Source organism: Haplochromis burtoni, unplaced genomic scaffold (genome assembly GCF_018398535.1).
Source record: "Haplochromis burtoni strain Fernald_Lab_line unplaced genomic scaffold, NCSU_Asbu1 Contig_386, whole genome shotgun sequence".
Classification (NCBI taxonomy): Eukaryota; Metazoa; Chordata; class Actinopteri; order Cichliformes; family Cichlidae; genus Haplochromis; species Haplochromis burtoni.
The window spans coordinates 402,557-430,038 of NW_024582747.1; the positions used below are offsets into that span (position 1 = coordinate 402,557).

General features: G+C 39.5%; 2 protein-coding genes across 2 annotated transcripts in view; both read left to right on the top strand.

Annotated features, from left to right (window-relative positions):
- Positions 1–27,482, top strand: part of LOC102310101 (lactase-phlorizin hydrolase) — a 63,380-nt gene that overhangs the window by 17,426 nt on the left and 18,472 nt on the right. The gene's annotated exons all lie outside the window — the stretch shown is intronic.
- On the top strand, positions 8,430–18,569 carry LOC102305144 (lactase-phlorizin hydrolase). The gene is given in 19 exon segments (XM_042212675.1): positions 8,430–9,069; positions 9,341–9,411; positions 9,945–10,022; positions 10,121–10,214; positions 11,042–11,126; positions 11,240–11,918; positions 12,014–12,544; positions 12,547–12,661; positions 12,761–13,245; positions 13,606–14,434; positions 14,546–14,814; positions 14,915–15,205; positions 15,315–15,513; positions 15,986–16,188; positions 16,272–16,378; positions 16,639–16,770; positions 16,873–17,096; positions 17,256–17,489; positions 17,715–18,569. Coding segments are annotated over 18 exon segments (5,232 nt in total). The 5' UTR covers positions 8,430–8,456; the 3' UTR covers positions 17,483–17,489; positions 17,715–18,569.

Here is a 27,482-nt window from a genome sequence, read left to right on the forward strand (position 1 = left end):
CCACCACGATGCCGCCCCGGGCAACCGCCTGTGTCGCCCGTATCAAAAACCGCTACTGGCTGTTATAAACTTTGGGACTAGAAGAATTTGTCCAGTAGACTACGTGTGAGTGTGTGTGTGTGTGTGTATTTTCAAATTAAATTTTAATGTATTTTTTAGCTATGAAAATACCATGCAGGAATCTCTTATACTTTGCTATACACTATACAAACAAAATTGAAATGTATTGAATTGAATGGTTTTATGATTATAAAAAATTATGCAATTTTTTATGCTATGGCTTTCACAAACACATGCCCTGTCGATCAACTATCATCATTTCTTTCTGAAAGTATTTTGCCATTGGAAATATATTTTCTTCTTCTCAGTTGCATTAATGTTTAGTACAGATCATGTTGCACTGACACAGATGCACTTTGCTGTCAGACCACTGCTTTTCAAATAAATTAAAGGGAAACTTTCATGCTCATTTGCAGCTCTTTGTTCTCACACTCTATTGCAGTAGCACTATCGAGAGTGTCCTGAGCAGCTGCATCACTCTGCTATGGTAACTGCATCGTATTGGATCTCAATACCCTACAACGGATAGTGAGAACAGCTGAGAAGATCATTGGAGCCTCTGTTCCCTCCATCACGGACACTTATAGCACCCGCTCCATCCGCAAAGCCACCAGCATCATTGTGGAGGACCCCACACACCCCTCACACACACTCTTCACCCTGCTGCCTTCTGGAAAGAGGTAATGGAGCATCCAGGCCCTCACTACCACACTGCGGAACAGTTTCTTCCCCCAAGCTGTCAGAGTCCTGAGCACTCAGTGACTGGAATGACACACACACACACACACACACACACCCACACCCACATTCATGCACATCACTACCAAGCACTCATCTGTCTTATCTTGTTTTTTGTTTTTTGTTGCAATTTTTGCACATTGCACTTTAAGCAGGGTCTCAGAGGAACATTGTCTCATTTCACTCTGTACCGTACCACGGTATATGGTTGAAATGACAATAAAAGCCACTTGACTTGAGTAGCGTTGTATGACTCACAGGTCAAAAACTTTCCATTTTGCTAAAGCATATAGTTAGGGGTGAATCACGTGACCCTGAAACCTCAGCTATGCTGCAGTACATGTAGTCTGCTGGGGGATTCCCATGATGCATTGAGTATTTCTACTTCAGTCACCTTTCTCACTATGTGTTAATAAACCTCTCTGCATTCAATCATACTTGTTATTCATCTCTTTTTGCTTTTAAACCTTAAATTAGGTACATTTTAATGTGATCAAACAATGAAATTACCTATAAACAAGGTCAATGAATGCGACAATATGAATAATAATACTTAAATGTACAGAAATATACAGTTAACAGTTGGTTTAAATAATAATGGATTGTATTCATATAGCGCTTTTTGAGACCCTCAAAGCGCTTTACAATTCCACTTTATAATTCCCCTCTGGCCATCACCAGTAGGCAGTATAGGTGAAGTGTCTTGCCTAAAAACACAACAACCGAGAGTGTCCGAGCCAGGGCTCGAACCGGCAACCTTCTGATTACAAGGCGAACTGCCAACGCTTGAGCCACGATCGCCCTAAATACAGTAACAGTAATAATAATAATTATTCGATGTAAAAAAAGTTTATAAGAATCATTTTATATATTTTTCCATAGCATTACATTTGAATTTAACAGTTCAATCTTTCAAATAACGGACAAATATTTGTGAAATTATGATACATTTGTGAATGTATTTTAACAATCTAAATATGCATAGACAGATACATTTAAAAAACAAGAAAATTATGTTTCATTACATTTACAGTGATTTTACCATAATTTACATTTGAAATGTAAAATCACAGTCTATTTATGTAAATTTAATGATATTCTAGAAGAACAATACAAAACTGTACAGCACACAGTAAAATACTTTTATATTACATTTTTCTTTACAGTGTAGGGGGTCATATGATTGTTGGGTTTTTTGTTGGGTTTTTCTCTGTATGTATGATTGTAGGGTCTACCTTATAATATAAAGCACCTTGAGGTGACTGTTGTTGTGATTTGAATGTAATTGAACTGAAATATAGTTAATACTACACATAGAGATCTGATGACACACACTTTTCAATAGGCTCACACAAATCTCCACACAGATTGAAATGCACTCAGAGAGATTGAGATATACACAAACAAATATAGTTTTCTACAATATTCTTTCTCCTGCTTGAATAACCTACACTCCTTATCATGACCTTGGGACAGGTGTTCATGAAAGATATAATCTCACAAAGCAGGGTGATCATTTCTGAACAATCAAATAAATGTGGATAAGACAACAAAAGAAGATAAAGGAAATCTAGTGTAACACCCAATACAATTATGGTGATAATAAATAACTACGCTTACAAATTTAACAGTATCTATGTTTTAGTGTCTATGATGAAGAAAAAAACTAAATAAATAAAACATACATAGCTCTACCTGTCTTTGTCACAGGTGTAGGGTGCTGTGTAGGGACCAACCTAACCCTATACCTAACAATTTCTGAATAGTATATAACTACATTTCATAATAATGCTAATGAGACAGAATAGTTTTAAAAATAAATTCTTAGTCATAAAAGTGAAGAAAATGTTATTTTCATTAACACGCATAGTACCAAATGTAGGAATTTCCAGGAGGTGATCAAATGATATCTATGAAAATAATTTGGTTAAATATGTGCACATTTTTTATTTTCAACACCTACTTTACCTACCCACGATTTTGAGACCTGCTGTCCTGCAAAAGTCAGTTAATTCAGGTTAAAATATAGTTGGAGACAAAACATGCCCGTATTTAACAAAATTATTTCATCATTTCAAACTGGAATCATTATAACAATGTGTAGAAAAAAAGGTCTGAAGCTCACCTTTTTTAGCGAATATATAGAAACTCCAGAATTGCGTAGACTATGTACTGATATTTTCATTTTTGCAACATGTGTTTGCTCATTTCAACCTGAAAGTTGATTGAAAAATGCATTACTTGTGAATGTGAAGTATTCTACATGCTTTTTTTAATATTACATTATAGTGAAATATAAAGAAATAATTTTTTTTTAAAGATATTCATATTTAAACATTTCTGTTGATTTCAGTGTGTGAAAGATATGTAATGATTTGTACATCTAAGTTTTGGCTCAAACAAAGACAGTTTGATACTAAGTTATTCTAAACTTTAGGACATTCAAATCAAAAAGTGAAACACATAAGGAATAATTAAGACATGTTGTTTTGCTTTATTGTTTTTTTAATCTTGTAATCTCAAGGTCGTTTCAAATCTCTCAGTCATTCTTTTGTCAACCCTGTTCAATAAACTGAATCTTATTGATTAGGGTGCAGGTGTCGCCTTTTGATTTGAGCCGTATAGATTAGGCATTTATGATGATTACTTTTTTATATAACAAAAAGTGATATAACTTCATACGTGTGGATCAAAGTTCAAGTGATCTGGGACACATCATGGCAAGATTACATTAGTTACATTATGTAATTATCTTATATTTGACATTGAGAAAGTAAATGTTCAGTTTCAGTCTGATCAGATCTTTGTAACCTCCAACAAGGAGGTTACGTTTTTGGTAGCATTTGTGTTTGTATGAGTCTTTCTGTCTGCAAACACAAGAGCTCTGAAAATTTGCAATAATTTCTTTGTAGCGGTGTAGAGTTAAAATTTGGCTTGCATGCATCAAGGACTTCAAGGTCAAATTAATGTTTTATTGGTCAAAACTGGTCAAAAAGCTTTATAACTTTGGTGTTTAGTCAATATGTAGAAACTAGTGTATAAAGATTTAAAGTATAATTTCACATTTGACTGTTGGCCTCTCAAAACCACCAGGTTGCTCTGAAGGTCAAAGTGATATTAATGCTATATATAACAATTAAAAGCTGTGTTTCTTACTGCCATTATTTGTATTGACAACATACATGCATAAAGTAAATTATATATGGGCGTGATGGACCGAGTTGAAAAAGCAGGAGTCGTCACAGGAATTATTAGAAAAGTAAGGTTTTTATTTATTTAACCCCCAAAAATTATATTTAAAAAAGTAATAAATGTTGAGCTCATAAAAGAGGTCAAAGAAACAAAACTGAACTCAGGCAAAGAACTGCGAACTCAACAAACCAAAAAACTGCCCACACGAACATCACTGACCTAAGCAGGAAATGACACACAGGGGTATATATAATGGCTGATCAGATCACTATGACACAACAGGGCTAACTAAACAAAACACAATCTTAAACCACATAAATGATGCAGTACAGTCTGGTTTATTAATAAACTAAACACCAAAGAGGAAACTCAAAACCCACTAAAACCCTAAACTCAAGTATTTAATCAAATACAAAATCTTTGAAAATACACTTTCTCCTCCTTCGGCAGGAAGTGGTGGTGCAGTCCAATCATCCCCTCCATGTATTTTAGGTGCTTTGAGCCCAGCTTTTGTCTGGTAACTCCAGGAATAGCAGGTTTATAGGGTTCATAGAAGGTAAGAAGCAGGTGAAAGAAACAAAGATTAGTCACAAACCAAACCACGAATAAGATGAATTGGTATGAATTAGGGCTGGGCGATATGACCTAAAATCCATATTGCGGTATAATTTGAAGCATGTGCGGTAACGATATATATCGCGATATATTCTTTTTTTTCTGTATAACATATTTTCCACCGTAAAAATCCTTTAATTTTCTCAAAAATCGAGAGTGCACCTTATATATGAATTCTGGTTGTGTTTACTGACTTCGAACCGATTTTATGTAATACACGGTGTGCAGAAATCTGTCAAAAAATGCTTTAGTACAACTTTGGTAAGCTACGAAGCCGCACTGCTTGATGGACTGTCGGAGCATTACGTCTGCCGTAGTAAGGAGCCTCGCGGAGTATCTGGGTCCAAAACTCTGTCCGCTTCAGGTCCCAAAGTCAAACGAACACTGAGAGTTAAAAACTGTCTAAATTCATTCATCTTCAATAAAATGATCAGTGTTGCTGCTTTACCAGGTGTAACAATTAAGTTTAACATCCAGGCATCCATAAAAACAGAATTTATTTAAATTTAACGGAGTTAGAAGTTAGCAGGAAGTTAGCTCGCTAGTTTCCACCTAAACATGTTCTGACTGAGAGATTTTTGAAACAAATTAAATCGTACAGCTCCGCTACCACTTCCAACCTAAATGAAGACAGAAAACTAAACAGCAGTGGCGTTTGTAGGGTTACTGAAATCTGGTATAATGTTGTGCTACGTGATCGCTAGCGACACAGCTATGTTAGCATAACACTAGCACAGTGAAGCTGGAGGATGAACACCAACTTTTTTCCACTCGATAAAAGTTAACGTGAGGGTTTCTGGTGGTTGGGGACACATGCAATCGCAAAGCAGGATGCTATACACGGACCAAACTTCAGTCAGGAGAACAACTCAGATAATTCATCCACAATACAAGGTTAGTTATTAATATACTGCAACAACATGGGAATAGAACAGCTGCGAGAGAATTCAACATTAATGAATCAATGTTACGTAAATGGAGGAAGCGCAGTTGTTGGCTTTCCCCATATTTCAACAGTGCTTCATCTCTTTGTTATTACTGTCGCCTGGCATAATTTGCAGATGATAGTGGTTGTAGCCGCTGCAATACTTTCAACCAAAACAGGCGCAGCTTGATGACATCATCAACATGCGCTATCGCGGTAGAGCGGTATAGTCAAAATCTCTATCGTTGGCCAAATTTATATCGTTTCTATCGTATATCGTTTATATCGCCCACCCCTAGTATAAATATATAAGTAAACAAAATGTGCGCCCTTACAAATAGAACAAATGTACTGAAACCAATCAATAAACTTATTGGAAACTAAAGTGTGTTACTGTGTTCAAATGAAGAAATAAAAATACAGTGGTCCCTTGCTATATCACAGTTCACCTTCTGCTTTTTTTTGTGCAATTTTGCATGCTTTTTTTTCAGCGCATTGTGTTCTGCTTCCTGATTGGCTGTAGACCATTGTTAATCAATCTCGTGCCGTGTCTCCTGTACAGCGAGGAATGCGTTCAGCTTGTCAAATTTACATAACAACAAACACAACAATGTCGACGAAACATCATCACCTGCGGGTGCCTTTGGTTCCATTCTACAGGGTGGGCCATTTATATGGATACACCGTAATAACATGGGAATGGTTGGTAATATTAAAGTCCTGTTTGTGGCACATTAGTATATGTGAGGGGGCAACTCCTCAAGATGGGTGGTGACCATGGTGGCCATTTAGAAGTTGGCCATCTTGGATACAACTTTTGGTTTTTCAATAGGAAGAGGGCCATGTGACACATCAAACTTATTGGTAATGTCACAAGAAAAACAATGGTGTGCTATGTATATATGTATACATATACAGGCGATCGTGGCTCAGGAGTTGGGAGGTCGGCTTGTAATCGGAAGGTTGCCGGTTCAAGCCCTGGCTTGGACAGTCTCGTTTGTTGTGTCCTTGGGCAAGACACTTCACCCGGGCCTGGTGGCGCCAGTGTCTGGCAGCCTCGCCTCTGCCAGTGCGCCCCAGGGTGGCTGTGGCTACAATGTAGCTTGCCATCACCACTGTGTGAATGTTTGAATGGGTGGATGACTGGATGTGTAAAGCGCTTTGGGCTCCTTAGGGAGTGGTAAAGCGCTATAAAAATACAGACCATTTACCATATATGTATTATCTCAGTTGTTCTCCTGACTAAAGTTTGGTCTGTTTACAGCATCTTGCCATGCCCTCAACCCTAACCACTGGGAACCCTCACGTTAACTTTTATCGAGTGGAAAAAAGTTGGTGTTCATACTCCAGCTTCACTGTGCTAGTGTTATGCTAACATAGCTGTGTCGCTAGCGATCATGTAGCACAACATTATATACCAGATAGTCCAACTTCAGTAACCCTACAAACGCCACTGCTGTTTAGTTTTCTGTCTTCACTTATGTTGGAAGTGATAGCAGAGTTGTACGTTTTAATCTTTTCAGAAATCTCCTAGTCAGAACATGGTATGTCATGTTTAGTTGGAAACTAGCGAGCTAACTTCCTGCTAACTTTTAACTCCATTAAATGTACTAAATTCTGTTTTCATGGATGCCTGGATTTAAACTTAATTGTTACACCTGGTAAAGGAGAAACTCTGATCATTTTATTAAAGATGAAATAATTTAGACAGTTTGCTAACTCTCAGTGATGCCGCAGTGTTTGTTTGACTTTGGGACTTGAAGCGTACTGAATTTTGGACCTAAATTACTCCAAGTGCGTGAGGCTCCTGACTACTGTAACCGTAATGCTCCGACAATCCATCAAGCGGTGCGGTTTCGTAGCTTACCAAAGTCATACTAAAAGATTTTTTGAGCGCTGTGTATCACATAAAATCGGTGTGAGGTCAGTAAGCACAACCAGAATTCATACATAAAGCGTACCGATTATATGGCGCACTGTCAATTTTTGAGAAAATAAAAGTATTTTAAGTGCGCCTTATAGTGCGAAAAATATGGTAGTTACTGCTATGTCCAGTTGGTTAGCCATCACCAGTTTGTTTATATCTGGAAGGATATTAATTTGGTTGGTAATTCTCAACCACTCATTTGACATCAAGACTTCCAGGCCATACTCGGTATAGATGTTGCTGTTTACTATGTCGGCCACTTGGTTATGGCCTTCCATGTATGTCCTGACTCTTGCACCCTGCTGTTATGTGCTAGATTGTCTCAGCATCATCTTTACACAGCCTGCCCCTGGGGTCTTGCCTGGTGTGGTAGACCCCAGCATCTGTTGATCTTGTGCTTAGGGCTTGCTACTGCCATGATTAATGCCTCTGTGCTGTCTTTCAGTCCATCTTTGTCCAGTCACTGGTAGGATTTCCCTACTATTAATACAAATAAATGAATACATGTCAAAACTAAACTTGTATCAAATAAATCGATTTAATACCTTGTTGCACATAAAAAGGCTTCACAGATAACAATAATAAAAGTGGTAATAATTATAACAACATAATGTTTTCAACACCTTTGCAACACTTCGACAGTAAAATGTTAACTATGTTAAACATAAAAACAAACCAACATATGTCAAAAGTAAATAAAAGAGTTAAAAGACTAAAATTAAGCACCTAAGATAGGAATAGTAAAATTAATGACTATGATATGATTCTACAGCAATAAAAAGTATATCAGAGCTCAAGAACAGAAGATGGGGAAGTTGCTATCTCTAGAGTCCAGAGTCTATCTGCCTATCTCTCAAAGCTACAATAAAACACTTGTGATAACTAGATGAGGTGCCAATAACAATAATTGTGTAACAATGTAAAAAAAAAGGAAAGATATTGCTGTTAAATAGCTCGGCTACACTTGAAAAATATCAGTTGTTCTGTTTTTGAGCCACAATGAAGAAGCTGTTGTGGGTCTTTTGTCTGTACATTTTTTGTCTCTGTAGTTGTCAGAGCAGTGAGGTGAATGGAAGGCAGGACTTCATGTTTCTTGCAGGGCCTCTGACAAAGCAGGTGGTCAGAAGCTCAGACAGAAGCATAAATGATGCCTTTGACTGCAGTCATCCCGTTCCTCCTGGCTCTAAGCAGTACTTTGAGTACCTGCAGAGCAGAGGGGTGACCCACTTCAAAGTACCGCTGTCATGGGCTCAACTTCTTCCTACAGGCCACCCCAGCCAGCCCCAGCAGGCTGTGGTTAGATGTTACCAGACCCTGCTGAAACAGCTGCTGGAAGCAGGTCTTCAGCCTCTGGTCATCCTTCATGGATGGACAGTTCCAGAGTCTCTGCAATCAAGGTATGGAGGCTGGGAGAGCCAGGAGCTGGCACAGATGTTTCAGCAGTATGCAGAGTTTGCCTTCCAAGAGTTTGCACCACTTGCACACTCATGGGTGACACTGGATGGTGTTTGGCATGACGGGCAGCCTGCACATGCTCCCAGTTTTCTGCAGAACATCCTTCAACTTAACAAGAACATTTACCAGATGTACCATCAGCGCTTTCCTGACAAAGGTGAGTCAAATTAACAGGAAAAAGTGAAGATTAAAGACAAAAGAACATGACTAAATTTATGTTTTCAGAATTAATCACTAGTCAATACTTGTTCTTATTTCTCTGAGGCTTGAGTTTACTTAAGGTTTCGTTTATATGTAAGTGTCTTGAGAAATCACCTGTAAAAATAAATTTCCATCAGTGTATGACCAAACTAAGTTAATAAAATCCTTCAGCACATGTTCAGCAGTTCCAAACAGTAAAAGTGCCTTTCATGCTTGCATATTTACAGGCAGACGTCTGTCACTTGGACTGAAAACTAAAGATGTGGCTTCTCTCTCCGACATTAAAGCTTCAACAAGTGTAAGTTTTTTCTTTTCTTTTATAGATACATAATCTATACAATAATATAGGTATAGTCAGAATTTCACCTCCTTGCATGATTTTTATTTAGGATCCTAATAAAATTTTCAGTTGTTGATCTTATTTCGGCAATAATCAATTAATCAATCAATCAATGTATTTATAAGCACATTTAAAACCAACACAGGTTTACCAAAGTGCTGCACATAGTAAAAAGTAACAAGTAGTGGTGCGGATCGATATTGAAATACCGATTCTTCTGATACCAGTAATTTATGTTCTAGAATTGATTCTCATATTAAAATATCAATATTTGTTTCTCAAATAAAAACAAAAACAAAAACAAATCACCTTAAAATATATAAAAAATTATGTTAAAAACAACAATTTCCTACAAAAATGGAGCATTACATTCAGTCGTGCAAAAAAAGGAAAGGTTTACTGTAATACATTTCACATTAAGTCTCTTCTCATTATGTCCCATCTCAGAATAACGATGTGACAACATGTTGTGTATCTCTTGTTTTAAACAGATGGATTTCTTGTCAGTGCACATTGACTACAACTGTGCCATCTCTTCAGAGTTTGAAAATGAACTGAGGAACTTACAGGTATTGAAATTGTAATAAGATGGGTTTTTTTAAAAAAATGTTGCATTTAACATTTTGCTGATACAGCAAAGCTACATATGTTTCATTTTATGTTGTAGATTTTGAGCAGGAACTTGCCTATCCTGATTTACGAGATGAGTGCTCATGATTGTTCTCCCAGTGATTACCAGCTTCTTGGAGATTTCCTAAATGGTAAATGTCATGACAGCTTTTTGACTTTGCAAATATAAGATATTAATAATTAATTAAAACTAATTTCCCATAATAGACATGAGAACAATACCTCATTTTATGAATGTGCAGCTGTATATATAAAAGAAACAATACGACTTTCCAGTGGCTGTCTTAGTAGAGATTTGTGTTTTTTTTCTACATGAAATTTGTACTCATGGTGCCTAATAAGCTAGTTACCAAGAACATACCAAATGAATATGTATACTTCATGTAATGTTAAATTTTTCTGTGAATATAACATCACTAAATAATGTGTACAGTGTACATCCTATCAAGAAATGCCGTTGTAAAACAGCGATCTGAAGATATTACGGGATGGCAGAATAAAGAAAAACCAAAGGCCACAACATCTGGGCAAATCCTCTGGTGTTGTTACCCAAACAGAATACATTAAGATAAAGTTCTAGATTTTGGGAGTGTTATTGTGTCATGAAATCTTCTTGTTATGGGCCAGTGATGTTATATAAGGCACCTGTAGACTTAGCCTTTGCTTACGACTTGTGCTCACTATTTTTCAGTAACAGTGAATACATATTGTTACTGAAACAGCTAATAGAGACCTGGTGTGTCAAAGAAACAGCAAGTGGGTTTTTATTTAAGATTAAAGAGGATTATTTCTAGATTTAGTTAAATAAAATTCCTTACATAAACTAAGCGAAGTATTGCGAAATTCACAAATAAACTGATTAATTACACAAAATTTTATTTTAAGAGTAATATATTTTTCAAGATAAGTTATTTATCATCAGTCATAAAACAATTCATATTTCTTGAACACAACACAGGCTTGATGGACAATGGCCTGAATATTGTGGGATGTGACATGGAGGACATGTTAGGCAAACTGGACACGGAAGATGCTCTTGTCAAGTAAGAGTTCATTTTCTGATTTATATGTACTGGAATTCTGTTTTTATTTATTTATTTTTTCTTATTTGATTAAAGATTTGCTTATATTTTTCATGTCTCTCTCTTTCCAAAAGTCATGACATTTCACACCACACCAGGATGACAGGGTTAAGAAACAGTTATCAGTCTGTGTGGGATAAATTTAAGTCCCAGACCACAGCCGAACGAGATCTTTTCCTTCAGGAATCATTCCCCTCTGGCTTCCAGTGGGCCACCTCCAGCGTATCCTTTAAGACTGAAGGTGGCTGGTCAGAAGGTGGGAAAGGAGAGACTATTTGGGACCGGTTTGGTCATGAGGGCTTGGCCTTTGCAAATCAGACAGCTGACCTAGCTTGCGACAGTTACCGTAAGGTAGATTATGATGTCTACCTTCTGCGAGGTCTTCAGGTCAACACCTACCAGTTTTCCATCTCTTGGGCCCGTATTTTCCCCACAGGGTACCGACAGAGCCAATCAGAAAAAGGAGCTCAATACTATGACCAGCTGATAAATGCTCTTGTTGCATCTGGCATACAACCCATTGTCACTCTGTACCACTGGGATCTGCCTCAAGCACTCCAGAATTATGGTGGATGGACCAATGCCTCCATTGTAGAGGCCTTCAAAGACTATGCAGACTTCTGCTTCTCCAGGTTTGGAGACAGAGTCAAGATCTGGAACACATTCAATAGTCCCTGGGTAGTGAGCCATGCCGGGTATGGTACTGGTGTGCATGCCCCAGGAGTAAAGGACTATGTGGAATCTTCCTATCAGGTGACAGTGATGTTATTAGAATACTACAATTAATCACTTTATTACAAGTGTAATTATTGCACTAATGTACTTAACATTTGATTTTGCATTATCAGGTCACTCACAATATTCTCAAGTCCCATGCCGAGGCCTGGCATGTCTATAATGACAATTACAGGAAAACACAAGGAGGAAAAGTGGGCATTGCCTTGAACTCTGACTGGGCTGAGCCCAGTGACCCTGCCAAACCTGAAGACGTAGCAGCTGCAGACCGTTACCTGCAGTTTATGCTGGGCTGGTTTGCACATCCCATATTTGTAGATGGAGATTATCCTGCAATACTCAAAGATCAGGTGGAACAGAAGAAAACCGCATGCTCTGACTCTGTACCAGCAAAGCTCCCAGTTTTCACTCCCACAGAGAGCCAGAGGATACTTGGTACTGCTGACTTTTTTGGTTTAAATCACTATACTTCTCGGCTGGTCAGCAACAGTGATGGTGGGTGCACCCCTGGTCCTGACGGTGTGGGTGACTTCCATGCAACTGTGGACCCCACATGGAGTTCCACAGCTTCTGACTGGATCTATCCTGTTCCTTGGGGACTTAGAAGGCTCCTGAACTACATTTCAACAGAATACCTGAGTGCTAAAAATTGCCTGTATACATAACAGGAAATGGGATGCCAACAGATTACAGTGTAGACAGTCTCACTGACACCAGCAGAATGGACTACATGAGAAGTTACATCAATGAGGCCCTGAAAGGTTAGTGTTGGAGATTTCCTCATTTTAAAGGCTCATTTTTTTAGAGAGAGAGTTAAAATAATTCAAATATAATTTTGTTTTTGTTTGTTCATTTTGTAGCAACACTCACAGATGGAGTGGAAGTGCAGCGATTCACAGTGCAGTCACTCATGGATGGATTTGAGGCAAACCAAGGCTACAGTCAAAGATTTGGTCTTCACTATGTCAACTTTGAAGTGGGATCCAGGCCAAGGACCCCAAAGCAATCTGCATATTTGTATGCTGAGATTATCGAGCAAAACGGTTTCAGTTCACAAAAAAGTAAGAAGTTTAAAGCTGCAGAAAGGCCATTAACTCGACGTTTAGCTGCTTTACCACCCTCAGAAGTTCCATCTCAGGCAAAGGTAGTTTGGGAGAAATTCTCTTCACAGTCAAACTTTGATAGAAAAATGTACCATTATGGCACTTTTCCTGAGGGCTTCAGTTGGGGAATTTCTTCTTCAGCCTACCAAATTGAAGGTGGCTGGAATGCTGATGGCAAAGGTCCTAGTATATGGGATAGATTCACTCAGACAACTAACACTATTCCTGATAATGCAAAGCAAGTGCTTACAGTTAACAGCTAAGACAAAGTTACGTGTGCGTCTAACAAGTCCACACAATAGCTAATGGGAACGAAGACTCTCGCTCATTCATGAAGTAACCATCATCTACAAAATGCCTGCGGGCTCTGAGGGGTGAGAGTCATAACAGATTCTCTCTTGTCTGGGTCCAGACCCCTGCACTCTCTTTCCTGATGGCGACACGTAATAAGTCCCCTCAATACCAGAAAGGTGTGACTACTACAACGAGACTCTCATTGAATGGTCTTAGTAATTGCGTACAATATGACTGAAGCCTTATACCATGGTAAAACACTAAAACACCGTGGTTAAAACACATACGCCTAGGGGATCCTTTCCTAGAGAGCTTTGCAAAAGGTCAATGGCTGGGAAAGTGCAGAGATGATAGACATTTTTAATGACTATTGCGACTTCTGCTTTGCTACTTTTGGTGACAGAGTGAAATTCTGGATAACCATTAACCAGCCTCAGACAATTGCATGGTCTGGATATGGACTTGGAAATATGCCACCAAATGTTGTGGACCCAGGATATAGACCATACATAGTTGCACACAACCTCATTAAAGCCCATGCCAAGGCCTACCATACATATGATGACAAGTATCGTCAGTTTCAGGGTGGTCTAATCTCCATAGCCCTCAACGCTGATTGGTTTGAACCTGCTGATGTCAACGTAGTCCGTGAAGTGGTGACTGCTGACCGGGCGATGCAGTTCCAACTGGGATGGTTTGCACATCCTATTTTTAAGAATGGTGACTATCCTGATGCACTGAAGTGGCAAGTTGGGAACAAAAGTGAAATCCAAGGTCTTCCACAGTCAAGACTTCCTTCCTTTACTGAAGAAGAAAAGAACTTCATCAAGGGAACTGCTGACGTATTCTGTGTAAATCATTACACTACAAGGGTAGTGAGCTATTTTACAGCTGCACTTCAGCCTCACTCCTATGAATGGGACCGAGACATGAGAGAATCAGAGGAACCCAGTTCACCAACTACAGCCATTCCTAACCAAAAAGCTGTGGCCTGGGGCTTGAGGAGACTCCTCAACTGGATCAAGGAGGAGTATGGTGATCCAGAGATTTATATTACTGAGAATGGAGCAGCAGTAGAATGGGATGACTTTGAAAGAGTAATGTTTTACAAGGCCTATATCGATGAGGCTCTCAAAGGTGCAGTGATATAAAAATATTTCAGAAGATATTTAACATTTTCCACCACTGCCATGACTGGTTGTTCATTTATTTTGTATGTATGTGTTTGCATTTGTGGTTACATTACAGCCAATAACCTTGATGGTGTGCGGTTGCGAGGATACACAGCAACAGCTTTTATGGATTCTTTTGAGTGGCTGCACGGGTACAAATTTCTATTTGGGCTGCACCACGTGGACTTCACAAACCCAGATCGTCCAAGAACACCAAAGTACTCAGCTCATTACTATTACAACATCATAAAGGATAATGGTTTCCCCTTGCCAGATGATGAGAAGATGCTTTATGGTCACTTCCGAGAGGATTTCATGTGGAGTTCTGCTTCAGCATCATACCAAGTAACTTATACTTTTACTGCAATTTTACTTTTACTCAATACTGTCTTGCTTGCCTTGTTTTCATCTTTTTAAATTTTTGTTTTGCATTTACTGTGTCCAGATTGAAGGAGGATGGAGGGCAGATGGAAAAGGTCTAAGCATCTGGGACAAGTTCGCTCACAGTCCTTCCAAAATATTAAATGATGACAATGGGGACATAGCCTGTGACAGTTACAATAAAATAGAAGAGGATGTTGCGATATTAAAGCAGCTGAAAGTCAGCCATTATCGTTTCTCCTTATCCTGGTCAAGAGTCCTTCCTGATGGCACCATTAATAACATTAACGAGGCTGGAATCAAGTACTACCAAAGACTTTTGGACGCACTGCATGCTGCAAATATCCAGCCACAGGTATGAATAATTGTTTTAATTTCCCTGTGTGCCAGAAAAGATACATGTAAATGTATTAGATTTAGTAAGACAGTCATTTTCCTTTCCTTTCCTTTCCTCTCCTCTTCAGGTTACTCTGTACCACTGGGACCTGCCACAAGCTATAGAGGATTATGGAGGCTTTTTGAATGAGAACTTTATTAAGCTTTTCAGGGACTATGCTGACCTCATGTTTGACCGTCTTGGTGACAAGGTGAAAATTTGGATCACCTTTAATGAACCAATCATGACAGCCAACCATGGATATGGCTTTGGAAGCTTTGCCCCAGGTATGGTTTAAGTTAGGAATCTCTGACGCCAGGTCTCAAGGGCCGGTGTCCTGCAGGTTTTAGATATCACTCTGGAACACACCGGAAACAAATGATTAGTTCGTTACCAGGCCTCTGGAGAACTTCAAGACATGTTGAGGAAGTCATTTAGCCATTTAAATCACCTGGGTTAGATCAAGGATACATCGAAAACCTGCAGGACACGGGCTCTTGAGGCCTGGAGTTCGACACCCCTGGTTTAAGTAATGCTTTGCATCTAATACTACACTGGTATTAACCAAGTTCTATAAGTGCTACAGAGTAATATAGTGTTAAAGAAAAAATGTTAAATTGTTGTCAAGGTAAATTTCTGACTGTTTTGAAACAAGCTGTAATCTTTATAGCAGTTCTTCAAATTTCTAAACCGTAGTGAAAAAAAGCAAACAAACATGACACATTTGCTGCCTATATGCTCTGTTTTTTTTCTCACCAGGAATCAGTTCAGGACCAGACACTCTGCCCTACATTGTTGGTCACAACCTGATTAAAGCTCATGCCGAGGCCTGGCATCTCTACAATGACAAGTACAGGGCCAAACAGAACGGCATAATCTCCATCACTGTCAACTCTGACTGGTCTGAACCCAGAAATCCTTATAGGCAGGAGGACTATGACGCTGCAAGACGTGTGGTGGAGGTATGCCATTTCTTCTCAGATGTGACAAAAGAAAAATTGACAGCAGTTAGTTTCAAATGACTATTATGTTTCTCTCTGTGCAGTTCTACCTTGGTTGGTTTGCCCATCCCATATTTAATGGTGACTACAGTGAAATTATGAAGAAAAGAATACGTGACCGAAGTCTAGCTGCTGGTCTACCACAGTCTCGGTATTACAAAGGCTATTATTAAATCACAAAAAGCTAATTCTGTTCACAAAACATTTCTCCTACTGAAAACGCTACTTCCATATGAACAGAATCAACTTTTTGGGATTTCCTTATCTGGATGATTGAGCATCCATCAAAACGCTGTTATTAAATATTTAAAATTTTGTATTCGATTTTCTAAACAACTTTATAGTAGAATAATTTAACTTTAAGTCTACTAAAATTAGTAAGTAAGTCTGGTTTTACTTCAATTTCTCCAGGTTGCCTGAGTTCACTCCAGAGGAGATTAAGAGAATTAAGGGCACTCATGACTTCTTTGGACTAAACCATTACACATCTGTGCTGGCATTCCCTGTGGACCACGGAGATGCTCAAAGCATTGAGGCAGATAAGTAAGAAGTTAACATTTGAAAAATAAATGTCTGCTGGGACTACTTCTTCTGAACAGCTTCATTTTTTTTATTCTGTACTTCTTTTAACTTTGTCCCCTGCAGGGGTGCCATGGGAGTTTCTGATCGTACCTGGCTGGATACAGGCTCCTCCTGGCTGAAGATCGCACCATTTGGTATCCGCAGATTGCTGAACTTCATTAAGAATGAATATGGAAATCCACCAATTGTAATCACTGAGAATGGAGTTTCAGAGCGGGGGACTGTTGATCTAAATGATGTTCACAGGATTTACTACTATGATCAATACATCAACGAGGTGTTGAAAGGTATCAAAGCTTCCCCTTATATGAAATCTAAAGCCACAAGTGTCCTGGAGAGGAAAATAATGTTTTGTGTGTAATATGGATGCTTAAAAATTGTTCTGCTCATTCTCTAAAAGAAAGAAGAATTTTAAGAATATGAAGGTACTTATTTTCTTTTCACAGCTTACTTGCTTGATGGTGTGGATGTGCGTGGTTACACAGCATGGTCACTTATGGACAACCTAGAGTGGACTGCTGGCTTCTCAGAGAGATTTGGTCTGTTCTACGTTAATCGCACAGACCCTAATCTTCCTCGAGTGCCTAAGAGCTCTGTTAACTTCTACACCAAAATGGTTAAGTGCAATGGATTCCCCGACCCTGAATCAGGACATGAGTGCCTGAACCCATAGTCTGAAGGTAAAGTGATAAAAGATTTGCTCAGATTCCTACTTTGAATGATAGACCTTTAAATTAAATGTTCAAATAAATATCTTTTCAGCAGGTTAGTTAGTACTCTCTCATGAACCCTCTATTTCCTAAGCCATGCAACAGTTAAAATAAAGGTTGGATTTACAGTTACTATCTGCAAATGTTCACAAACAATATGACAGTATTGTTTTTACTGTCTCTCTGCGCCAACAGCTGCACCACCAGTCAACATTAACAGCGTGAAATTCCTTGGTCTGGATCCCTCCACCAATGATGCTGAGACTGGACTTTACACCACATGATTGTTGCAGTAGTAGGGATGATTTGTGTTTCTGTTTTCTTCCTTAAGATGAAAAAAAAAAGGTCCAAGAATAGTGAACATGGGGCAGTATCGAATGTAGTGAAAACTGTAACTGCCAATAAGATGATGTGCAGTGTAGGCCCCTGTAAACAGTATTTGATTGCAGGCCCTTAAAAATTGAACAATACTTGAACTCCTAGGCTCATCAGACATAGTATGTGTAAGATGTCTTATAACTAAAATTGTAAGTTTGTCATGATTTAGTCAGTTATTAAATCCTTGTCCATCATGTATCATTTGCTTGACCACTGCTGCAACATGAACACTTGAGAGTCCAACAAGATTATTTAAAGTGTCATTTTATCCTGTATTTAAAAAATAAAAGTGATTTTTGTAATAAAAAACAATTTTCCAGTTATAGTATAGGATGCATAATAAGCCTCATATTTGAATGTTTTTGTATATGTTTATCAAAAAATCAAATTTATCAAATAAAACACTGTAAACAATAATCCAGTGAATTATGTCATGATTGTTGTTAAATGTAAGTACCTTCTTCCTCTTCAGATTTTTTGTCTTCACTTTTTTGTACAGTGATAAGCAATTTTTAATACTGTTACCTTGAAGTGATTAAAATTAGAATGTAAATCTAAACAATATATCCATCATCCATCATGTCCTGTGCTGGTCAACAATGCCATGTGCAGCATTTAAGCTAAATAATGATCAGTGTTGTAGGTTGATTCATTTGTTAATAAAAGTCTAAAACTGTGTTTAAACATTTGTTATTTAGCTATAAATCCAGTGGCCTCTTAAATCTCTTAAACCTTTGCAGTTTTTGACTTCATTTGACTTCAGCGGTCTTCAAAGTAGAGCAGTGTTTCACAAACAAGGAGCAGAATAACGCACTTAAAATTGTTCTTGTTAAAGAGACCTGATGAGAGTAAGTGTCAGGGTACTGTATCTGCTTAGTTGGTGACTCCTCACAAACTGGGCTGGCCTGTGGCTTGTATTTGTATAGCGCTTTTCTAGTCCCTAAGGACCCCAAAGCGCTTTACACAACCAGTCATCCACCCATTCACACACACATTCACACACTGGTGATGGCAAGCTACATTGTAGCCACAGCCACCCTGGGGCGCACTGACAGAGGCGAGGCTGCCTGACACAGGCGCCACCGGGCCCTCTGACCACCACCAATAGTTAACAGGTGAAGTGTCTTGCCTCAAACTAACCAGCAGAGAGCCCTCACCCACAACCCTTACATTAGGGCAGCAAACTGTGAGGATGAGGAGAAAATAGCTGAAGTCTGCCAGCCTCGACCTCCATCATTCTAAAGACTTCCTCATCGACCAGTAAACCGTCACTATCAGTGTGATGAGCCTGGCCCAACACCAACCGTGAAGACCAGAGCCACTCAGCCACAGGGAAACAACAGTGGAGTTGTCGCGTCAGGTGGCCACCACTCCAGCTGCCTGCCCCCCTCCAAGAACAATGCACCCTAGTTAGCCAACTCTGTCACGTCAAAGGGCTCTATCTGCACAGCTGTATTGATGACCAGCCTTGCAATCTCTGGTAAACACAGACCTGCTGGAGGGCCTGTGTTGACACATTGAAGCCAGTCATAACCCTAGGCACAGAGAATTTGTCTCTCAAGTGTGGCTAGAGGAAGAAAAAGGACAGACAAGCCAGTCACCAGGCAGCTGCCACCACTGCTCACGTCAGCCCCAACATCCGGGTCTGATAACCCTCCTTCGACTGAAATAACCCAAGCTGTCCATGACATATGGCAACACAGCAATGCAGGTCTCACCACTGACCAGCATCACTGGTTAAGGTGCCTCCTAGACGCGTGCGCTGCCAGTGACAAAGACTGCAGACAGACAGGACTGGTCCATCACAGCTTTGACACCAGCTCTGCTCAGCCCCTCCGCCTCTCCACCAACTGCCCTTCACAAAACGGCTGCACCGACCAGGTTTCCCTAACCTTGCTCTCTTAGCGAACAGGCGAGGGGAAGCAGGTTGCACAGGTTTATGAAGTGCAGGTGAGGTGCTGGAGGTCCTACCTAAAAAGGGGAGGGCCAGTTGCCACAGGTGGAAAACCTCCCAGGCACTCCCACGAACCATGAAACTCCACTCTCATTATAAATGGAGAACGGGTGGAATCAGAAACCGACTGCTTGTTAACGAGAGCTGCTGAGGAGCATGCAGAAAAGACACCTAGGCCCTTACTCAATTCTCAAGTACGCGATTTGTACAATTGGAACACCAGCGTACTTGATGATGTCACAGGTCCAGAACTTTTACTGCCATCCGCTCTTAATTTAACTGTGATTAATATGTTATGAAATACACTGAAATAAACCAAACATTAACATTTAGAAGTGATCTAAGTGACTTATATATCATGTTTAACCTGAGTAGTGAAAGACCACAGGGGGTTGAAAACGATGTGCTGGGAGTCCGCTGTTCTCGTCAGCTCTAGTGATCCTGAACCTCGCGGTCTGCTATGGAGCTGGTGGGTAACAGACGTCTCTGAAAATGTCAGAGCACATTTGGAAATATATGATATCTTGATAAATCGAGCAAATATTTGAAGCTTACACAGCTACATTCTCGGGTGGTAAAAATAACATAAAAGTTTATTTTGTGACCCAGAAAGAGTAATATTTAAAGGTTTTTAACGGCGCTCCTCCGCCATTGCCACGTTTGGGTTTTGGACAAAATGCAGTCTGTGATATTTAGCTGTACCAAGTACACACAAGTCACCACCGATGCATGCTTGATAAAACCGGCGGAGCGAGTACACATCTGGGAATTTTTCGCGTTCTCAGCTTGAATTGAAACAGTACTTGGTCTCCGACTGATTACGTATCACGAGTACACGAGAATGCAAGTACATACAAGTACGCATATTGAGACAGGCCCCTTCTGTGTGTTAATGCCTACATCCTGTTGAGATGAGGTGGGTCATCCTGGAGACCAGATGTAGGCATCTTCACAGGTGTGAGCAAAGAAATGGTGTATGTTTGTTCCTGGATGTGTGGATTACACACAAACGAGAAATGCCTGAAAAACAGGTGTTTCTCTATAATTATTTTAGTCAGAGGTCATTGGCCTAAAAGCCGGCCTTTAAAGTTGCTGGTTTGACCCAGTGACCCATTCTTGAAAATACTGTAAGTAAAACTGTCAGGTGTGTAGTCAGGACCCCAACACAGGACTCTCGATATAGAACACAGTGTTTACAGTAAACACTGTGGACTCTGTAAACATTTTACAGTGTTTACAGTGAAGTGATAACAAGATACAGATAAATCACTGTGTGTGCTCCTGGTGAGTGTCTATTCCCGATTCCCGTGTGGTATCTTCTCCTAGTGTCCGTGGTCCGTGTTTCCACTCTCTTGGTGGCTATATACAATGTGCTCGCTTCATCTTCTCGTTTCCGCAACTCTCCTGGAAACCACAGAGTAACTTCCATACTGGCGGTAAACTCTCAAACATACAGTTAACTGCGAAACTGAAGAATGTTATCACAACGATCCAGCGTTGACTGGAGCACAACAGCCACTCGGTTGAGTAGCTCCCAAGATGAGGCTGATCAGCACCAGGTGTGTGTGATTATGCCTCAGGTGTCACGGTGGGAAGAACCACCCTTCAGGCTTGGATCCCAGGAAAACCAGGTCAATAGATTGAGCAAGCGGCCCCTCCCTGGGGCCAGCTCCCCCGCTGACCCCAGTAGGCACCCCCATACTCCGCAACCCACCAGGGAAGGGGGCCCAGGCCCATCCGGACCGGGGCCCGCAGCAGCAGCACCGCCCAGCCCCACAGAGTCCGGGGCAGCCACGACTCCACCCCAGAGAAAACTGCACCCACCCCATCATCCAATCATCTCCCAAACTACACAAGACAATAGACACCCAGGTTGAGTTCATTCTCTACCTCTCCTATATCTCTCCCCCACCTGCAGAGTGAGCTCCTGTAGAGAGGAGACCACCTGCAAAGATATAACAGCCTCCCCACCAGTTAGAGAGCCCCCTAGTTGGGCCGATGCACCAGAGGTCCCCTGCACTGGGGCTGAGCCCCCCTGCACCCACCCGCCCACAGCTCCGGCGACACAACAGCCAGGACCCAAGCCAATATTTGGCATTATTGTTTGTTTCATCCATTTCACATCTATGAAATGGATGAAACACATCGTGACTGGGTTCCAGCGCTACACAAGGACCTGCTTCAAACATACCACCATGCCAATCAGATTACTTCTTCCATGTGAGGGTGAAGAGGTGACCCTTCTGGATAAGATGGTGAAGGTTTGCTGCGTTTGGTGAACAGTGTGATAATAAAACCAGGGAAAAATGAAACCTGCTCCTGTTAAATATTCTTAAGTCTTGTGCTGTTATTTTTTCAAAAGATACAGTAAATAAAGTAATGTTAGTAGTGGGTGATATCATGTAAACACTCATGATTTTGTGTAAACATTTTGTCATTTGTAAACTATAAATGACATGGATTCTACATTGTAACTGATGTGATGTTCTATAAGGTGGTTTTAATAAAAAAAGAGGCAAAAATTAGTTTGTTTCTTTATTCAACTTTTGAACAGTGGTACTCAGTCAGTACATATTCAGTAAATGCAAATTATTTACATGGCAGTGCACTCAGGCATAAATCTAGACCCCTAATAAAACATTATGGGTCATTCCCACAACCCACAGCTTTACTGTGTTCCAGCAAAGTATCCAATAGCAGTGACAACTCCTCCACATAGCAGGTGGTATTTTTCTTTTTTGAGGACGGCTCCTTTTACCTTTCAATATGGGTGGTCTGTTTATGTTTTGAGCAGGAGCCTTTTTTTGTGCAGCTGAAGAGAAGTCTATCTTATGGCCAACCTCTGGCTGTATCTTGGTCATATTACCCAGGAAAACCCAGTATGCAGGTTCATCTGTAACAGTCCTTGTGCCACGGATCCGGACTGTTGCTTCTACTTGAAACAGAAGAGCAGCGACATGGGTGCAGGTCTCCGCGACTCCGGCCATGCAGGTGCAGTGGGCAGCTTCAACCGTCCTGCAATGCTGGTTCATTCAATCTTTGAGAGTGCAGTACCTGAAACACACACAGACAAAGTTAATCTAGAGACAAGAACTAATGAGACAAGGCCGACACAAATGTGTTTTATCTACTTTATCATAAATGTAACAAAGTGTTTAGAAAGTTAGCCAATACATGTAATTTTTCATTTCTTTATGTGTCCATCTATAGAACGCTGCATGTTATATTCTAAATCTGCCTGTTCTCTGTCAGAAACCTGCCTGCAGAAAATGAACCTAAAGTATGTAATGCAAGGATGTAATCACTATCAAGCTGGAGAAAGCATAAAGTGACAATTATTAATCACTTAATATGATAAGGAGATTCTGCAGGTCATTAATCAATGTCTAAAACTAAAATAAAAATGTATTTTTAGTGACACAGGATACAAACATGGAAGCACGATGTATAATTAGAATTATTTATAATAAATATGAGTAAATCATTGCAATTTCTTTAACCATAAAGAATAACTAAATCCTTCAGGACAATGTCACATCAATGCACTGTGTTATCCCTCTAACAGAGCCTCCACATGTTCTCACTGTAATTTGCGTGAATGAATGAATTTATGCTGCACTAATCTGAATGTTCAGAGGGAAATCAAACGCATTTCACTCGCAGTACTCAAGCTGACTTTGTTTGAATAATGACTTTTACACGCTGACTCCACAGACAAGGTACGAAAATATGTCAGGCTACGTCAATAGCGGTAGGTCTACAGGGTTTCTACTCCACGGCCGTATTTCATATGGGTCCACATCTCCAATACACGCTATTTTCTGCAAGTACCGCCGCTTCGGCGTAAGTTAATAACTACAAGAGAAATTTAAATACAACTTAACTAATTAAAAAAGTTAGTAGTAATTACTTACCTTGCAGTCCTACAGCAGTACCTAGAATATGGGTTTGATTCCACATATATTGTTATAAAACTTTGTTTTATGCAAGCATCGATATATGAGGCATGTCAGGCTATTTCTATTTAGGCTTATTACAAAGAAACTACCACAGGTGTTTCCAGGTAATAATCAAACACTTTGCTTTAATAGGTTATTAATATGTTATTAAATAGAAACAAACAGTTTTGCATTTTGCAGCTCTTTTTCCTCACAGAGCTACCAGAGGTAAATAAGTGGTAATAACTTAGAAATTACCTCATTATTATTTTCTTGTTACCCTACTATTAGCACTTTATTACTGAGCTGTATTTCCGCATTATTACCACCAGTTTTGGGGCCCTTTATCTCCAGCTTCATAAGACTTTTTGTAATATTATTCAACTGTAACCAATGTTGCTACCATGATGTTACTTTGATCTTAAGTGGTTTTTACTTTGGTAGTTGTATAGCGACAACTTAAGTGGTAATAACAACATTATTATGCTCTTGTCTCCCACTTGTAATCCTACTATTACCCCTTTATTACTGAGCTGTAAGATAAAGTACTACCAAATAATTAATAGGAGATTAAGAATAAAAAATCAGCAGCAGAATTTAGAAAGATAATAACAAAACCAAATCCAGGAATTAAAGTGTAAAGTGTAATACACTGGCAGTGTGTTTGTTTTGTTTGGTCATTTCACTGGGTCAACACCCCTCCCCTCCTCCTCCCCCTCACCCCAAGTGCTGAGTTGTGCAGTTTGTGTTTTTAGGCCTGCTGGTTCTACTCCTGGGGAAGAGCAGCCCATCGTTGATCAGGCTTCTCTGTGCATTGATGACAGTGTGCAGAGTGTGGCTGACGTCATCCATGTACAGCAGCTTGTCCTGAGTCTCTGCCGCTGTCATTAAGCATATAAAAGCTTGAATTAGCTTATCCGACTCCCTAATTTTCTGGTACCGTCCACATAGAATTTGAAAACACTACAAGTACAACAACAGTATGACCATGGAGGTCACTGTGATTGCATGAACCCAACAAAGGCTCTTCTTCCTCAGAAAGTCAAAACGGAGCGGACTCTCTTCTTGGCTGCTTGTGAACTTCTACAGCACCACAATAGAAAGCATCCTCTGTCATATTATGACAGTGTGGAAAGGAAGCTGCACATCACAAGAAGAACATGGCCTGCGTGGTGGGAACAGAAGTACAGTCACGTATCTGGACTCGGTATATGCTGGACAAAACCAGAAGGCCAGATGTATCGCTACAGACAAGACCCACCCCAGCAATGAACTGTTTATACTGCTTCCTTCTGGAAAGCGGTATAGGACCACACAAACATGCACCTCCAGACTGAGAGACAGCTTCTTCCCCAGAGCTGTGAAGTTCATCTAAATTCTATTTGTGATTTTCTGCACATATTTTTCCTGCACATCTGCACACACATAATGACAATAAAGGTTTATTCTTCTTCTGTTGCACATTTACAAATACCATACTAATTTCCGTTTTCTCATATTAGAAAGACAGAACTCATTCTCCTTTATGTTCTTCATCATGTCGTCAGTCTTGATGTCCTCCCCCATGCTGTGTGCTTCATGTTTTGCCTCTTTTACTTTTAGTTTGTAGTTCTCAGCACCTCTGGGGTCCTGTGTTTGGGTCCAACCTCTGCTTGCCACACAGCCAGGCCTTGGTAGGTCTGTAGATCCAAAGTAAACAATTTTAAAACCAAAGGTGATCTTAAAGCCAATCATTATTGTCAAAAGATGGTAATTATTGAAGGTAGTTAAAAGAAAAATAAAAGCAATAACTTTTAATTATAATGAATCTTTCACAACACACCAACCCACTGACATAAATATGCTCAGTAATATGAAGTAAAAAGTAAGTAAAATGCAGTCAATAATAAACATCTGTGCCTTCAGTTTGTTCATTTGTTTTGCTCATGTTCATGTTTTAAAATGTATCACAACTTTAGTTATTGCAGCAGGTAGCCACGACGAGGAGCTATTATGCAAGAGTTATAAAGTGAATAAATCCATCATTCACCTTCTGTTGCATGAAACCACAACCAGACTGTTATGTAAAGGAAATCCTGTAAAATTTGAAATGGGGTTTAGAAGGCACATCAGGGTCTAATCAAAGAAAATGTCACAGTTGTTTGTGCAAAACACTGAGAGGCACAACACACTTAAAAAGATTTTAATGAACTCTGAAATTAGTAACAGGTAGGATTTTGCAGCAGTTCAGAACAGTACTGGAATTATTATCAATATGATGTACGAAGGTAGTCTCAATAAGACTGAGACCTGTGTAAAAAAATAATTATAAATATAATATAAAACAACATATTAAAGAGGATCACAAATTAAGAAAAAAAAAAAACACATGCAAGAGTAGTTATTTTTTTGTGGCTTGTTATAGGAACCAAAGTATTTAAACCTGGTTTTTCCAAGTTCACTGTGAGGAAGAGGTACAGTCAGTGTTAAAGTGTGTACATTCAGGTAGGCAGTCAACCTATGCAGTACAGAACTGTAAATAAATATCATAAAATGTTGCGCTCTATTGCTGAGCAGCACAATCCCTCTGTCAAACAAGATGCATGGGCGAGTAAAAAAAGAATCATCTGTGATCAATCATGATGCACTGTGATACACTAAATCTACTTCAAAGTGGATGTAGAAGCATGCATATAAAATATATCACCATAATCAATGTAGACAAAATTGTGAATTAGATGCAACAACGTGTGAATGAGAAGTAAGATTTAGATGTAAAAATCTGATCTTTGTCTTTAATGTTCTTGAAAGGCATTCCATATTGTTTTTAAAAGGAGTCTATCATCCAGCCAGAGTCTAAAGTATTTCGTTAGCTTCATAGCATAAGTGCCTAAGTCATTTTTTGGTCAAATTGAGATTTTTGCCTAACTTTACTCCCCTACCACTGCTGCATCATCCTGTCCGTCTGAAACACAAAACACAAAAAAATGACTTAGGCACTTATGCTATGAAGCTAACGATTTATAACAATCAACAGTTTCAATTTTATGATCATGAAGGGTCTGAATATGAACTGTAGGCTGGGTCCTTTTATGTGCGTGTGTGTGATTGCCGAATTGAATCACACACAGACTGTTTACATTACATTAAAAATTGTGTAAACTTGGAAAAACATACATAAAAGAGGTCCAAAAATAGATCCCTGTGGAACACCTTTGGTATATTACTGGTGAGTGGACTTGACTTTAAACTCAGGTTCTAATAGAAAGATAGTACTTAAACCATTTCAAGGACTGTTTATCCAAACAAACTGAGAATACCTTTTCTAATTCCAAACTGATCTCCAGATTTCCCAGTTCACTGAGATATTGCATTTAAAAAATAATACAGATGAACAGGAGCTGTAAATGAATGAAGCAGTGTAATACAGTAACTTTTGCATTAGGAATTGACATATCTATTTACGTTTTGTTGCACTGGAGTCACCAGCAGTTGCTGGTAACAGATGAATGTGATTTTAATGACATTCATTATGACTAATACCACATGCAGTCATTAACTTTGCTTTTCAGTCTCATGTTAAAGTACAGCACACTCTATTTTCACTTCTTCACTTGCCCACCTTAGTGGGTAAGTGACCTTTGGGACCTGTGATAAGCAGTTAGCACTGTCATAAATACTGTCATAAATGCTGTCATAAATACTGTACATCTA